Source organism: Heliangelus exortis, chromosome 9, assembly GCF_036169615.1.
Source record: "Heliangelus exortis chromosome 9, bHelExo1.hap1, whole genome shotgun sequence".
NCBI lineage: Eukaryota > Metazoa > Chordata > Aves > Apodiformes > Trochilidae > Heliangelus > Heliangelus exortis.
The window spans coordinates 11,588,782-11,605,261 of NC_092430.1; the positions used below are offsets into that span (position 1 = coordinate 11,588,782).

Consider the following 16,480-nt stretch of genomic DNA (forward strand, 5'->3'; position numbering starts at 1 on the left):
GGCAGCCGGGAGAAAAAAAACGCAGACATGGAGACAACCACGAGTTCGGTAATGCTGGTGACCGGCTGCGGTGTGCTCCCCCTGCCCTCGAAAGCCTCCTCACAGCTCCTGACGGTAGGAAAGGTAAAACTGTGAGAGGAGACGAATCTGTGCGGCGGGCTGTGCCCACGGCGCTCCATGGGCCGCTCGGTCGGCGCAACTCTGCTCCTCCCCGCCCACCCCCTTCTGCCCCTGGCCCGGGGAACGCCGCCGTTGGAGCCTGCGCAGTGCGGCGGGGAGCGGTCGCCGTCGGCCCTGCCCTGTCCTGCGCTGCCTTTCTGCCCGCTGGTCTGACAGCGCCGGGCATTGCAGCCCCGCTCCCTCCGGGGTGCCAGGCGCCACTGGGGGCTCCGGTGCGCCGCGCCACCGCCCCACTCGGGCTCTGATGGGCCTGGGGGGGCCGGCGCCATGGCCGCCTTGTACCAGAGCGCGGACCCGTCCGCCTCGGCCTCGCCGAACAAGCTCCTGGCTCTGAAGGACGTGCGGCAGGTGAAGGAGGAGACCACCCTGGACGAGAAGCTGTTCCTGCTGGCCTGCGACAAAGGTACCGGCCTGGCCCGGCTCTCCGCGCCCTTGGAGAGCGGAGGCCTCGACGCTCCGAGGGCCCGAGTCTGCCTCGGCCCTGTCGGTTCGGGTGGGCGCTGAGTGTAATCCCCGCCAGCGCCCTCTTCTCACACCGATGGGGCCTCGCTGGGGCCCGGGGGGCGCCGCCGTCAGGATTGTCCCGCGGCCGCCTCCCGCTATCCCGATACCAGAGGGCGCGGGGGAGCGGGGCATTGGGCCAGCTCCCTCTGCGGTTGTGAGGGAGTTGCTTTCTGTTTGAGGAGTTAGTAATGCATTTGCTGCATTACTGTTCACTATTGAAGAATCTGTGCGTATTTAGTTGTGGTAAAAGGGGGGGCTTAGCTAGGTGCCCCCAGAACGAGCGAGCCTTGTTTCCCATAGTTTGCACCCATGGAAAGGGCGCCCGAGGAAGAGATTTTTCCTGTCTAAAATACGCCACTTTCTTTAATTATATATTTAGTCCCTCTTGAGTGAAAACCCAGCCTTAAATCAAACTATTCTTAACATGTCTAAGATGGTGAACTCTGAGGCTTTTACTCTTGTGCTGAGTGTGACCTTTAGGACATCAGCAGGGCTGTAGGGCTGCTGTGTAGATGGGCAGAGCTGCCCGCCGGCCATACAGCTGCTGAGGTGAGTGCGGCCGTAGCCGTATGCCCTGCCGGGGCTGAGGAGGTTCGGTTCGGTCTGCCTTGCTATGAGAGCCTGCACTGCTACACCGCGCTGTTGCTCTCTCCTCTCCTGGAGATAGGACCGAGCCACAGCTTTCTCACAAACAGATGCTCAGCGACATAAAAGGATGCACAGAATAGTAAAAAAGAAAAAATTAGAATGTGTAAATAGGAGCTGGTTTAGTATTCTTCCAGACTGTACATATTCTACTGTTCTACTGCAAACAGAAGTATTCTATGTATATTTCTCTAAGAATTCTATACTAAGATCTTTTTTTATGATCTTCTATGTTGCAAAATAATGTGGTACCCTAGAGACAAAAATAATTGAGAGATTTTATCTTTGGCAAGAAGAATCAGTTAAACAGAATAATATTAAACTGGGCAGCCTGGTGTGTCTGTACTTCAGATGAATAGAAAAGTGCAACTTAACTACATCCTACTGCAGTTAGCTTAACTTGATCATCAAACTTGCTAGCTTGGATTTTATGACATTTCAGCATTATATCACACCTGCTTTGGTATGTTATGCTAAAAGTAATACTGAGAAGACTAATGTGGATTCTGATCAAGGAAAATGCAGACCTGTTCCATTGCAGGGGGCTTTTCTGAGCCAATGGCTTTTCTGAACCAAGCAACCTTTTCTTATGTTGAACTTAATGTTTCCTGTACCTCAGAGGTTAAGTATGAGCTATTGCCCCAGTTTTTACAAGAACCCATTCTTTTTTGTGTGTGTTAGTTTTTGGAGCTGAAACTAAAGTGGTGGGTTAAGGTACATGTCTTAGTACTTAGAGAAACTTGCTGAAATGTCTTTAGTTTCCACTCTAAGGAAAGAATTCTTATCTACTTTGACTTTTTCATTGTCTGACACATTCAGCATCTGTTGTCAGCAAGGGTATGTTGTCTTGTTTGATGGTGTCTGGTACTTATGATTTTTCACGTTTTTAGTGCTGTGTAATAATATTTGGTGGCATTTATATGTTACTTGTGCAGGTGACTATTACATGGTTAAGAAGCTCCTAGAGGAAAACAGCTCAGGTGAAATGAACATAAATTGTGTGGATGTGCTTGGACGAAATGCTGTTACCATAACCATTGAAAATGAAAACTTGGACATACTGCAGCTTCTTTTGGATTATGGGTGCCAGGTATACAACACAAGTTAATGAAAATTTTTGTGCAGTCATTGATCTGTTTGTTCTATTCTTTATACAGCTTCTCTACTAACTGTTAGAATTTCAAAGGAAATAGAATCCTTTTATGGGTAGCTCAGTTTTCTTTCTGTTTAGCTGTGAAAGTGTTTTTTTTTTCTCATTAATTTACTTTTTCTAGTGGGATTTTATTGGCGTGGCAAATATGTAGTAACATTTTAAATTAACAGTCTGAATTTTATTTTAGATGTTGTTCCTGTTGCAGAGAAAATGTATGTGTTATCTTGGAGCAAAATAAACAGTATATAGTCAGAGAGCATCATACTAAAAAGAGTAGAATTTCGGGATCTCTTTGGCTGTGGAGTATAAGAACTTATAAAATAGTAGCACAGTTTGAAAAATGCACGTTAGATGATTTCAAGTGGAGGCAAACATATTTCAGCAGTGGTTCCTCGTTAAACTGTATCTGTGCTTGATGGCAGTTTCATACTTAGAATACTTCCTTAACTGTACGTAACATCTCTGCTGCTGCTGGGAGAGTTATGGCTACAATAGGTTAAGTATGTAAGACAGGGAAAAGTAGTATCTTTGGTTAAGTTATTTGATATTGGAGAGGAAAAAACCAACAAGCTTTTACCTCCCTGGATCTCCTTTTTAGTGGCAGTAATAAAAGCTGTGTCTTTTATTTTTAAAGATCTTAATTTTCTCAAGCCAGTTGAAAAGAATAACAACAACTGTAGGGAAGATTGAAAGCTGCTTAGCTCAACTTAAGGAAAGATTTTAAAGTAATCAACAGCCCAGAAGAAAAAGCTTATGTTACTAGCTTTACCACAGACCTTGTATATGGTGCTGAGGTGTGTCCTATATGTCTGAGGCATATTACACAGGAGGTTGCTTTTGCCATTTTTTATTGCCTCCTATTGCCTTGATTTTTCCACGTATTCTGTATGTATCATCTTTGTGGGAAAGTTATTTCTGCAGTTGGATCTTTTCATGTTTGTGCAATGAAACAAATTGTCAGTAATCCTATGCTAACTCATGGAATGACAACCTGAATTTGAGTCCTGATCATGGGTGGTGATACATCAAACATTGTTGTAGTACTAAAAAAATAAATTAAAAACAAAAAAAAAGGCAGTTCAGCTTCAGATTGAGTCTGTGCTGTTTAAGTCACTTTTGCTATCATGACTTTTTTCTTTCCTTAGTCATCAGATGCGCTTTTGGTGGCTATTGACTCGGAAGTGGTGGGAGCTGTTGACATTCTACTTAATCATCGACCAAAAAGATCCTCCAGACCAACCATTGTAGTTGAGTGTTGTTATTTCTGGACTTTGGGTTGCAGAGTGGGGGGGCTGTGCAACTTAATATCATGCATGTATATTGGTGAACCTAGGCACTAGGTGTCAGGTTTTCTATGTAAGTCAACCAGAAACATTTGTGTGTCCATTTTTTTACCCAATATTTGTCTGAGAGGTGTCTCAGTGTTATTAAAAATATTTCCTTATTCTCATGTTATGAAACATGAGAAAATATTATAAAGGTGAGATTTATTGCTCAGCAGTCAAAAAACCTCTTATGTCTAAGCGCTGTCATAGAACTGCATATAATAAATTTAGATACCACCTACATTTTATTCCAGAAATTAATGGAACGCATTCAGAACCCAGAGTACTCAACAACCATGGATGTGGCACCTGTCATTTTAGCAGCTCATCGTAACAACTATGAAATTCTCACCATGCTGTTAAAGCAAGACATATCATTACCAAAGCCTCATGCTGTAGGCTGTGAATGCACACTGTGTACTGCAAAGAACAAAAAAGATAGTCTGCGACATTCCAGGTAAGACTTACCAGTCATAGAAAATAATAGAAAAACCCTTGTCTTAATTCTCCTGTGTTGCTTGGGTTAGATTCCATATATTCCCATTTTCTCTTTAAGGTGAGGTTTATGAGTGCATTCCTTAAACACAGTGTAGCCTTCTTTGTGAGATGACAGTTCCTGAAAAGAAGTAATGCCTGGTGGGAGGCATTGTCTTTTTTTGTCCATTTTGGTTTTATGCTTTTAGTCTCTGTGCATATTAAGCTAGGTGCTTTTCTTTTCTGCCAGCTGTGTCACAGACATTGTAGCTGTCTGTGGTTTGGTAATGCAGGAACTGTTCAAATAACTTATTTTTTTTAGGTTAGTTGGGTTTTTTTGAGCCAGAATGATGAGGTGGATAATTCTGTATCCTACTTCTTAAAAGTATTTATATAGCATCTATTGATGGGTTCAAACTAATAATATTTTCTTTTTCTCTTTTTTTTTGTCAATATTTTTGAAAGCCGAAAGATTTCTTTTTAAAGGTACAAATGAGGAGAGGGTTTTGCCAATCTTAACATTACCAGTATTTGAGATAACAGCTCTTAGTTTAAACTAAAACAGATAACAGACTTTGTTTCAGTGTTCAGAAGTTGCCAGTTGTGCAAGAGGGAAACGTTTCTTCAGATGCTTTCCCTGGTTTTTGGGTTGGTTTTTTTTTGGGGGGGAGGGGTTGTTTGGATGTTTTTTTGTTTTGTTGTTTGTTTTTTTCTTTTTGTACTGCAAACTGAAGCTCCCCCCTGTTCTTAATGCAGTTTGTTAAAAAAGATTATATTAAATCCTTTACTTCCCTGTTGTTTCTACTTCAAGAACTGTAAGAGCTACGGTGTAATAATGACAAAATTTGACTGGTACTGTCATGTGCACTGGTGGCCTTCTGCTGATACACTGGTAACACTTAAGTACTAGGAAAAGAAGGAAAAGATGAAGTTTTTGCCAGTTTTTGATACGTAGAAGAACAGGGAGTCTGCCTATGTAAGGGACAGTGTCTTCTGTGACATATCACATGTGATGCTTGTAGCATCTGATTTTAAGAAATGAAATAGTTTTGTCTTTCAGCTGACACTCTTATGCAGACTTGTGGAATAGGTTCTGATTTGAAAGTGCTAATCAAATGAAAAAAAATCTTCAATTTACCTGGTATTTGCTTGTCACAGGTTTCGCCTTGATATTTATCGGTGTTTGGCCAGCCCTGCTTTGATCATGTTGACAGAGGAGGATCCAATCCTACGAGCTTTTGAACTTAGTGCAGACTTGAAAGAATTAAGCCTTGTTGAGGTTGAATTCAGGTAGGAATTGGAAATGTAAACCAACTGTAGTACTTTTATGAAATTGCTTGTATAGAAATGTGTATGCATCAGAAGGGGTTTATTCTCTTTTTGTAATTGGAGTGTTTAAACTGATTAGTAGACGTAATAACAAGTTACATAATTTGTGCTGTGTTTGTAGTTATTTTGACAATTTAATTACTGTAAATCCTTTTAGATGTAGACAGTTTAATGTGTATAGTTGCATCAACTTCAAATTTCAGCTCTACTCTGGGAAAATCAGTAGAAATTAGGCTAAATCCTGACTCAATTCAAGATCACACACCTTTTAATCACTGATCTCAATACTCAACACTCTCTCAATACTACTTTTTTTTCCTCTGCATCAGGGTAGAAGTGTGCAACTCCTTGTTTATACTCACCTGGGAGTAGTTATTGTTAATTAATTTTGCCCCTTCTATTGGAACTGTGTGCCTGGGTGTGTATATAATAGACATAGGTGTGTAGAATATTTCAAATGCCTGTCTACTTAATGAACAAACACTCAGAATAATTTCACATGTATACTACACATGAGAACATGAAAGTAAATTTTCATATGGGGTAAAATTCTGCTTTAAACATACGAATTTTCTGTTTGTATGCCTGATGTCTTATTAAAAGTTCAACTCTTGCATTTTTGTGATGGAACTTGGCATGAAAATGGACTGTGTGACAGTGTCATTTCTTGTGTTTGTTGTATTTAAAAAATAGTATTAGTTCATGTTAACTTTCAGATGACAGGAATAAAGCAAAATCCAAAACGACCCCTTGCAACTATAAAGTCCAAATGATGCATACTTTGTAACTACTGCACTTGCTTGTCTTCTGGAAATAATTTTCAAGTTTAATTGTTTCAATGAACATACTGTAAATTCTGTTTTTAAATTTGTCTTTGTCTAGTGGAGACTGGAATGTAATTGTTGTGTTACACTGCAAAACTTACAAGCAGTCTTCCGTATTCTTGGATCTTGACACCACAGGAATGTTTTGGTATTTTGTTTAGTTTTGTTTCTTTCACTTTGCCTTAGCATAACATACAATCTGAACCAAAAATGGATAGTTGGTGATTTAATGGAAAATCCATGAGCAGCGTAATAGTGTGTACTGTTTCTTTGTCTTTCAGAAATGATTATGAGGAGCTAGCTCAACAGTGCAAAACCTTTGCTAAAGATCTGCTTGCACAAGCACGGAATTCAAGGGAGTTGGAAGTTATTCTGAATCACACATCTAGTGATGAACATGTAGACAAGCGAGGATTGTTGGAAGAGAGGATGAACTTAAGTCGCTTAAAACTTGCCATCAAGTATAATCAAAAAGAGGTTTGTCTTTGCAGTAATTTCATAGGCATCCCACGTAATATTTTCTATTAATTCATATCCTTTATTTTACTGCCTTAGGCATAGAAGTGGAAGTAAATTGACAAGAGTTGTAGGAGAGATGGGAATACAGAGAATATCTGCATGAGAAACAGGGAAATGGTATTGCAAGATACTGAGTATTCAGTATTTGCTGTGGAGAAGAATGTATTATTTTCTGTTTTGGAATATAAACTGCCGCTCTTTCAATAACAGGTCTGGTAATGGTAGTTTTTTGTTCAGATCCTCATTATTCAAATCCTTGCCTAGGGTGCATGGATCCTTAGGTGGGATACATGATTTACCATCTTCTCACTTGTCATTAGACATTCAGCTTTGGTTTAGGCATCATCTCAGGTATTCCATACCTGTGCTGGTATAACTGAACAGTACCTCTGTTTTTTATGCCATCAGCTTGGAACGTATTTAATGTTGTAGGTCATTACTGTCTATTCCTTGACAAATTGTACCTTGAGTTTTGTGGTACTAGAAGGAACTTTGGTGAGATTCTAGTGCAAGGACCGGAGATGTAAAGTTTCCTTTCCGTGCAAGATCAATTTTTAGTTACCATTCGCAGAAGTCATTGTAATTCTGTCTGTTCTATGCATCTAGGCTTTGTCTGTGAAAGTGTTAAAATAAAGAGTGTTTAAAGTCGTAAGCTATAGTTGTGGAATGCCTAGAACCAGCATTACACATTCCTGTTACATGTTAAACACACACACACTCAGGTATTTCAGATATTGTTCTGGTTTTGAGTATAGCTTGTTTTACCACAGTGGTTGGAGGCTAACAATAGTTTTTGTGTGGTATGAGGAAAGTATCTTTATGATTTATTCCTGATAATTTTACAATAGAGACAGGTTTTTTTATTATGCTTTCTGAAAGGTGACAATGATACCAAGTTTCTTTTTACTGATACTCTTGAAACTAAATGATAAAGCATCCTCCAGTGAAATAGGCTCTTCTATAAATCCACCCAAATAAAGAGTTGAACTTTAAAAGTACATGTGCATAATCTGCATAATGTTCAGACCAGTGGGCTCTTCTGCTGAAGGACTGATACAACATATCTTATTCTGATTTAAAAATAATGCTGCTGGATAGAGCCATAATGGCTTTAAGAGCTAATATGTGTAAAACCGTTTGGCTCCTGTAGTCCTCATCTGAAAATATAGTGTCTTACAGTGTGGATAGTGTTTTACAATAACAGTATCTTATTCTAGAGGTAAGATCACTATTTATAATAACAGACAATAACAACAAAGCTGTCTGACGTATGATGTTACTTATATGTGAGATTTCGAAATAATTAGCAACCAAAATTATTTTCTTGATGCAAAAATCATTAGAAGTCTAGTATACATAATTCATATTGCATTGCTGGTTTTAGAAGGAAAATAAGATTAGGTTTATAATCATAGTGGGTCCATAGCATTTATTTTCTCTCATGAGATTATTGTTTCAACTTAGTGTTTTTTCCTGTCAATTGGTAATATGCAGTTTGAAAATGAATTTTAATAATGTAAATTAATAATCTTTATTAAGAAACCTGAGACTGATGTCATGTTTGTTTCTTTTTGTGTTTATTTTTCCCCAGTTTGTTGCTCAGTCTAACTGCCAGCAGTTTCTAAATACTGTATGGTTTGGACAGATGGCAGGCTATCGGCGCAAGCACACATGCAAGAAAATTTTGACTGTGTTGATGGTTGGCATTTTCTGGCCAGTTCTGTCCCTGTGTTACTTGTTAGCCCCTAAATCTCGAGTAGGTAGAATAATTCACACTCCTTTTATGAAATTTATTATTCATGGAGCTTCATATTTTACGTTTCTGTTATTACTGAATTTGTACTCCCTTGTCTACAATGAGAATAAGAAGAATACAATGGGACCAGCCCTTGAGAGAATAGACTATCTTCTGATAATATGGCTAATTGGTAGGTATGATTTTACTAGATTGGCTGACAGCTGTTGTTGTTGTTTGAACAGTAAAGATTTGTAATACCTTCTTATGCAATTAGCATGTTACTCATTGCTTGACTGTAGTTCACTCTTTTGGTGATAGTGTCACAGAAAAACCCCTCACAATTTGAAAAAGAGATGTGAAGGATTATAAAAGTCCCAAGTTATTGCAGGAATGAACTATCAGAAACAGAATGTTACAGAGTCTAACAGAAGAGGAATGTGAATTTCTCTTCAGAAGGACTGGTAGCATTCAGAGTGATGCCAGTGAGATTCAGTTATGCAATAGAAAACTTGTGTAAAAGCTGTGTATCTTCCTAGACACTTCAAAATCTTGATCTTTAAAAAAATAAAAGAGAAATAGCTTCAAGGCAAAGCAAGTGTGTTCTTCAGATTAATAGTTTTGTAACAGATAACCTGTCATCAACTATTTTCCATTTTTATACGTTACTGTCCCTGATTGTCATAACTGTACCTGAACAGATGCATGTTAATTCTGGTTGATGCAGTAGAGGGAGCACAGGTATAAGTTTTGAGTACTCAAACTTATGTTTTGGTTGGAAGTTCATAAAAATTTATAATATGTTTTTCATTGGTTACTGTATGTTTGCTTTTCCATTTTGCATGGAAAAATTTATTAAGGTAAAGGAATTAGACATTTATCATTTGGTTGACTGGACTTGTAAAAAGCAGTGATATAGTTTAAAATATCAGTTTTTATCTAAGTAGTCGTGGATGGTCATTTTAGGGTCAGTTTTTTACTGTAATAGTGATTGTTGCATTGTTTATTATAATCATCCCGAATATTTAAACATATGTTGCTTTAAGTTAAGCTTCTAATTTTTGTAATCTTAAGTCATGGTCTCTTTTCTCTCCTAATGTTATTTAATATCAGGTAGGGTAGGAAAAGTTTTTGGGTTTTGGATCTTGTTTAGTAGCAGTTACTGAGCTGATTATTCTTAAAAAATATTTTGTTATATCTAAGTCTTTCCAAAAAATAAAGAATACATCATGTAATGATGTAATGCTTTCTATAGCCCCTTTGGAAAAAGTGGAATACTTTTCAGTTAGAAGAAGCATTTGTGTTAATTTCTTCTCTTACCTTTTTTTACTGGAGAAAGTCTGTCTCTAGTTGTAAAGTAGGCTTGTAAAGGCTAGACACCTTGTTGCCTTATGATTAATGCTTCTAATCCAATGCAATGCTTTAAGTAAATTTACTTAATTACTCCACTTCTTTCTCTCTACTAAAATATTTACAGAAGCCAGTCAAAAGTGCTTTAGTTGTAAAAGAATATGCAGTGCAATAACTTGACTTCTCTGGTTTGTTTTTTTTTTTTTCCCTTGCAGGAATGGTGTGGTCGGATGTTAAAAGACTCTGGTATGATGGCTTAGAAGACTTCTTAGAAGAATCCCGTAATCAGCTTAGTTTTGTTATGAATTCCCTGTATTTGGCAACTTTTGCTCTCAAAGTAGTTGCCCATAACAAGGTAAGCACACAGCTTCACAAATCTGAAGCTCCGCTGGGCAAATATAAAAGCAGTACATTGCTGCAAAGAATATGGAGGTGTGTTGTGTGTAGTATGTTAATGGTAGGGTGTTGTACTTAAGTGTTTTAAATTAGTAACAGCCTACTGTGTGGATACAGTTTAGGATTCTGAGTTAGGTGTTCAGGTATTGTCAAGACCTCTCGTCTTGTTGCATCCTGATCTTGGAAGAGCTGAGGGAAGAGGGAGTTAGAAAACACATCAAAACATTTCCAAATACTAAGGGACCACAAGAAGAGCTACTGTCTTCATTGTAAGAACTGGCTGATTTTCTAAATGGCTTGATTTTCATTTGGGGAAATCTCCCCATTTAGCTCATCTCATTTGGCATTCGAGCTTGTCTGATGCCATAGATCAGGACTATACAGAAAGGTAACTGTAACCTCTGTGTTCAGGTTGCCTAGTGCTTTTTTGATACAGGAAGTCTTATTTAGCTTTGGGTTCCATATGCTCAAATGTCATAAGTAGCTACAGGTAGTGTTTTTTAATTGGTTTGGTGGGTTGTTGGTTTCTTCCGTTTGTGAGGTGGATTTTAGCTGGATTTGGGTTTGGTTTTTGGTTTGTTTTTTTGTTTTTTGGGTTTTGGACTTTTTCGGACTGTAGAGGAGCCTTGTCTTCTCTGTGAAAAAACAATCTGGATTTGATTGAGGATAGCAGTTTATAGAAGTGATTATTCTCATTTTGTTCCATGTGTTGTCAGTTATATGGCAAGCTGCCAGACCAACTGAATATGAATATTTTACCAAAATTCAAGCCAGTGCGAGTAGCACCATTATTTTGTATAACAGAGTTTGAGTTGACAGCTGTCTGGCAGTTGAGAGGGAAATGAACCTTTCTTCTCAACTTGGTGTTTGGCTCATTTCCCTATCCATGCATTGATTCAGAGGCTGGTAATCATTTGGAAAGGGCAGCTCCATTTCTTGGGAAAAAATAGGAGAAGGCTGTGTTGGGTGGCCTTCCCAACCATTTGCTTTGTGACCAGCCATGTCTGTAGCAGTAGTTCTTTGCTAAGATAAGAGTTCTCCACTGCCAGTTGAAGTTGTAGCCTTTTTGAAGATGCAGGAGTCCTGTCCTATGTTACAGGCACATGATGGCTATTTTGTCACTTCTAAATATGGCAAAATGTATAGCTTGTAAATATTTAGGAAGACAAATTAAAATGTTTGCTTTACATCTTAAGTCCATATTATTGGCACTGAAGCTGTAATAGAGGAAAACTTTCTGTAGCAGAAGGATTTGTACACATGCAACAGCAATGTATGAAAACATTGTCTTGCCATCTTTGTGCAGCACACTTTCAGGCTAAGTATTTTAAAGCAGCTTTAAGTTCCTTAGCTGTGCATTTTGAAATAGCAGAAGCTGATAATAGAAACGCTGAATGGTTTCAGCCAAGGTGAAAGTTAGGGTGCTGTGGATATCTCATGAATAGGTGAATAGTACTTAGTGGATATCCTGTAAGATTGTGTTAACATCAGAAGTTCACTTGTGGCTTCCATTCTTTGTAGTCACTCATAAAATCCATCAAAGAAACTCCAGGTTCAAAGTATTTCTAAATCTTTCTAAAACTCATTTAAGGCCAACTATGAGCACATTGCAGTTGCATGTGTACATTAGTTTTCTTTGCAGCATTTTAATGTTGGTTTTCACTGACGCCTATTACAATGCACAGTATTTATAAAGTCCATGGGTCCCTGTTTGAACAAACCATGCAAAACAGAAGGGAAAGCAGAGCGGAGGAATGAGTGGTTTGCTGAGCAACTCAGTGGTGTTTGGGTGTTGAATTTAAATCATCCGGTTTCTGACTCCCTCTTGGATGGCTTTTAAACTGTCTCTGTCTGAAAATAGTGAGATATCTGAAAGAGAGAAGCCATCTGTCAATTAATTTATGTAGTTGTCTGTTTTGGAGATGGAATAATGAGTGGTACATTGCTGCATTTTTGTGTTTGTAATGTCAGATTTTCCTGTTTGTGTTGCAGTTTCATGATTATGCTGAAAGGAAGGACTGGGATGCATTCCATCCTACCCTGGTGGCAGAAGGTCTTTTTGCTTTTGCTAATGTTCTTAGTTACCTGCGTCTCTTCTTCATGTACACAACCAGCTCTATTCTGGGACCACTCCAGGTGAATATCATTACTGCTTAAGAAAATATTAAACTTGATCTTAATTTGTCATGAAGAGTCTATTTGAAAAGACAAGAACAAGAAATTAAAATGAGAAAGTAAAAAGTAGAAGGAAGCAGTGTATTGAAATTTGGTGTTTTTTTAATCTCTTGTAAAATGTACTGGTTTAGATGGGAAAAGGAAAGAAAAAATGTAAGACCTAGTGTAGTTCACTTTTTAATTATATTTTTCAATTATAACTGTACCTGTCCTGTCTTTTTGTTTGTTCTTAGTTGTTTTTTTTTTCTTTTGTAAAAAGGGACTTGGAAAAATCATCATAAAAAATGCTTTAAAAAGAATGTTGGTAGTTCTTTTAACCATTTTAATATTACTGGAAGATGTCTGTTTCTTCTGTCAGGGTTTAGTTAGCTTGTTTTACTTCTTTCCCTTTTCTCTCTAGCTGTGACTATGTTGCTGTTATTATTTTTATTTTTTTTCTTCTGTACATCTTAAAATAGAAATGCATACTTTGAAAAAAATACCAAAGTCTTCATGTTGCAGTAAGCATTAGGCTTATTATACAAATTGATTGAATATTTAAGTTTTTCTACATTTTAAAGAGATTCACTGTTTAATGTGCATATTTATTTATGTACCAGATCTGTCACAAGTTTTTTTATTAGGAGTCTAAGTTATGAAATTTTCCAAGTAAATAAAAACAGTCAACAGTTACCCTATTCAGTGGTACACTGAAGCTTATGTTATTACTGTTGGCCAGTACAGCTTGTGCAACAACTCATAACAGTATTTTCTGAAAGTAGGTCACAAGGTTCAAATGGTGGTGATCAAATATGGCATGGAAACCCAGTGGTGTGGGGGGGAAAGGCAGGTACTGTGTTCTCTGGGCTATTAGAGTTATTTTTAAGCATTCCATTACTTAATGGTTAATAAAACCTATTTTAATACAGATTTGTAAGTTGGCTGTGAGTCGTAGCTTTTTATTATTACAGAAGTTAGACTAATATTCTCTTAGCTTGGACTACTAGATTTCAGATGCTTAGAAATTCAATTCTAAATACTTAGGAAGGAATGGCATGACTGTATGAAGAAAGCAACTGGTATTTGGGCTGTGTTATTACACTGTATTAGAAACAAAATATTTTGTGGTAGTCTACACTTCTGTGCATTTCTGTTTCATCTGCTTTCTCTCTCTCTTGCCTGTGACCAGGTGTCGGTTAATGGTAGATGTTTTGTTGTTGGGGATTTTTCTTTTAAAAGATGGGTATGATAAACAGTATGATGGGAATGACATTGATCCTCTGACCAGAGGGTAAAGTCACTGCATAGCTCTGCCTACAGCTGCAGATTCTCCACGACTGTGGCAAATGGTCCAAAGACTCAGAGAGGAACTGCTGCCCAACAGGGATATTCACTGAGTTTTCAGCAGCCTGAGGGGGAGCAGGAGCTGGAGCTTCATCTCCCAGGAAACTTGTACTTGCAAAACCTGACCAGAGATAGATATCTGAACTATAATTTGGTATAGATTGTGATTCATACGGGATTAGGCTTGCCCCACACACTGATTTATATAGGGAATTAGATTTACGTGACCCAGATTTATAGACCTGCATTCCTTATAACAGTGTATTATTCTTGGAAGTTTGTAAGATGAGTAATTTAAATGCTGTAAACAGTTTATACTGTGGCTGTGTAAAGCTTTTTGCTTACAACAAAAGCAAGTTAAGGTCGTCTCTGGCTGCAAAAATGCACCAGTTCCCTGTTTTTTTGAAGATGCTGTAATTTGTAGTCTTGCAAGCTTCTGTATGGGATATTTTGAACTGGCAACCAATAATATGAAGAGTGTAAAGTTCAGAAGACATGATACTGCATTCAATTTACACACCTACGTGTTGCAGAATCTTACATAAAACATACAGTGAATTCATTCTGTGTTCTGCAGATGGGCATTGGTGTACTACTTTTTGATTAGTGATTAATTAAGATTCCAAATGTTTGATTAATTCAGTGTCTTTATTAAGTGTTCTTGTTCAAATGCATTTCATTTACAGGTTTTATGTATGGACCTGTAATTTCCTTATTACCATTGGTATTACAAATAAAAAATAAGGTGTACATACTATTGTTATAGTTAACTGAAAGATAATAATCTTTCAGGTGATGCTAAAACTACTGCAGTTTTCTTGTAGCATCCAGAATTTCACTGAAGAACAATACAATGGTACCTTCTGATTTTGAGTTTTGTTTATCACAGTAAAATTTAAGTTAAACACTTAAAGTGTAAGTAGTTTTTTTTTCTTTATTAAAGGCTGAAGGAGAGAACAAGAATGTTTTACTTAAATTGGATATCTATCTGTTTCCCAGATTTCAATGGGCCAGATGCTACAAGACTTTGGAAAATTTCTTGGCATGTTTCTTCTTGTCTTGTTCTCATTCACAATTGGATTGACACAACTTTATGATAAAGGATTTACTGTAAATGAAGAAAAGGACTGTGCAGGAATTTTCTGTGAACAACAGAGCAACGACACATTCCATTCGTGAGTTTGGTATCTATTAAATGGCTCTATTGTTCTAGCTCTTTATTCCCAGTAATTAAACAAAACTGAAATTTTTCACTGAACTTGAATGAATATTAAGTAAACTCACTTTTGGTGCTTACTTTTACCTAACCAGTTTGGGTTTTTTTCTTTTTTTTTTTTTTTAGGTTTATTGGCACGTGTTTTGCTCTGTTCTGGTATATATTCTCCCTGGCACATGTTGCAATCTTTGTCACACGTTTTAGTTATGGTGAAGAATTACAGTCTTTTGTGGGTGCTGTTATTGTTGGTACCTACAATGTGGTGGTTGTGATAGTATTAACTAAACTCCTTGTGGCAATGCTTCACAAAAGTTTTCAGCTGATAGCAGTAAGTGGTTTCTGTTTAATTACCTGTAATTAATTGCTAACTGTGCCCTTGGATTTTATACAAATGTCTTCCTGTGATGTGTAGACTAATCTACAGATCTCCATGGAGCCTTGTCTCAGCTCACAGGGGTTGTCTTTCCTTTAAAGAGGAACTATTTATTTGCTTTGTTACAAATAAAACGGGCACTTTGCAAGGCTTTGGGCTCTGGGAATTGAAGATGCTCTCGATACAATGGCTGTCCGGGTGCTATTATTGATACGGTGCAGTGCTTGGGCATTTGAAGGGGTTTCTACCTCCATAGCTGAATGTTGTATTTACACTGGAGTATATAGTGAATTTGTGATATGTTTTGTAATTTAATTATTTAATGTTAGTATATTAAAACAAACTTATTCAAATATTATATATATTATCTACTAAATAATTAACTTTGAATAATGGTCAGTTTTTAAGATATTGGGGGAAAAACCTTATAAGACAGCCTGTTAGTATTTTTGCTCCTGATTTCTGTTAATGTTTCTGATGCTTTAGAATCATGAAGATAAGGAATGGAAGTTTGCTCGTGCCAAGCTTTGGCTTAGCTACTTTGATGACAAGTGCACGCTACCTCCACCTTTCAATGTTATTCCCTCTCCCAAGACTATATGTTATCTTTTCAACAGTCTCAGTAAATGGATCTGCTCTCATACATCTAGTGGCAAAGTGAAACGCCAGAACAGCCTAAAGGTAAGAAAACAGTCTGGAAACAGTGCTTTGTTTGGTTGAAAACTCATAACAAACTCAAGGTAATCTCAAAAATTGTGAGGTTAGAGTATTTTTTGGGGAGGTAGATGGTTTAAAAAAATACTACAGAATTGTGGAAATAAGCACAAAGGATCAGTGAAGTCTGTTATTGTTGGGGGAGAGGAATTTTTTAATATTTTTAAAACAGATGTTCTTACTGTACCCTGTAATTTTGCATACTAATTTTGCAGTTTCTTGCTCAAATACCATTAAATAAACTG

At 37.6% G+C, this 16,480-nt stretch overlaps 1 protein-coding gene across 2 annotated transcripts in view; it reads left to right on the forward strand.

Annotated features, from left to right (window-relative positions):
• TRPC1 (transient receptor potential cation channel subfamily C member 1) overlaps positions 1–16,480 on the forward strand; it is a 19,817-nt gene continuing 3,337 nt past the window's right edge. Inside the window, exons 1-12 of one of the 2 annotated variants that reach the window (XM_071752164.1) lie at positions 1–583; positions 2,265–2,419; positions 3,628–3,729; positions 4,062–4,264; positions 5,440–5,571; positions 6,716–6,911; positions 8,545–8,881; positions 10,254–10,393; positions 12,427–12,570; positions 14,932–15,107; positions 15,275–15,476; positions 16,008–16,202. In XM_071752164.1, the coding sequence (XP_071608265.1) occupies positions 448–583; positions 2,265–2,419; positions 3,628–3,729; positions 4,062–4,264; positions 5,440–5,571; positions 6,716–6,911; positions 8,545–8,881; positions 10,254–10,393; positions 12,427–12,570; positions 14,932–15,107; positions 15,275–15,476; positions 16,008–16,202 (2,118 nt within the window). In that variant the 5' untranslated portion in view covers positions 1–447. The remainder of the gene's footprint in view (positions 584–2,264; positions 2,420–3,627; positions 3,730–4,061; positions 4,265–5,439; positions 5,572–6,715; positions 6,912–8,544; positions 8,882–10,253; positions 10,394–12,426; positions 12,571–14,931; positions 15,108–15,274; positions 15,477–16,007; positions 16,203–16,480) is intronic. The other variant, XM_071752165.1, reaches the window with a different exon arrangement.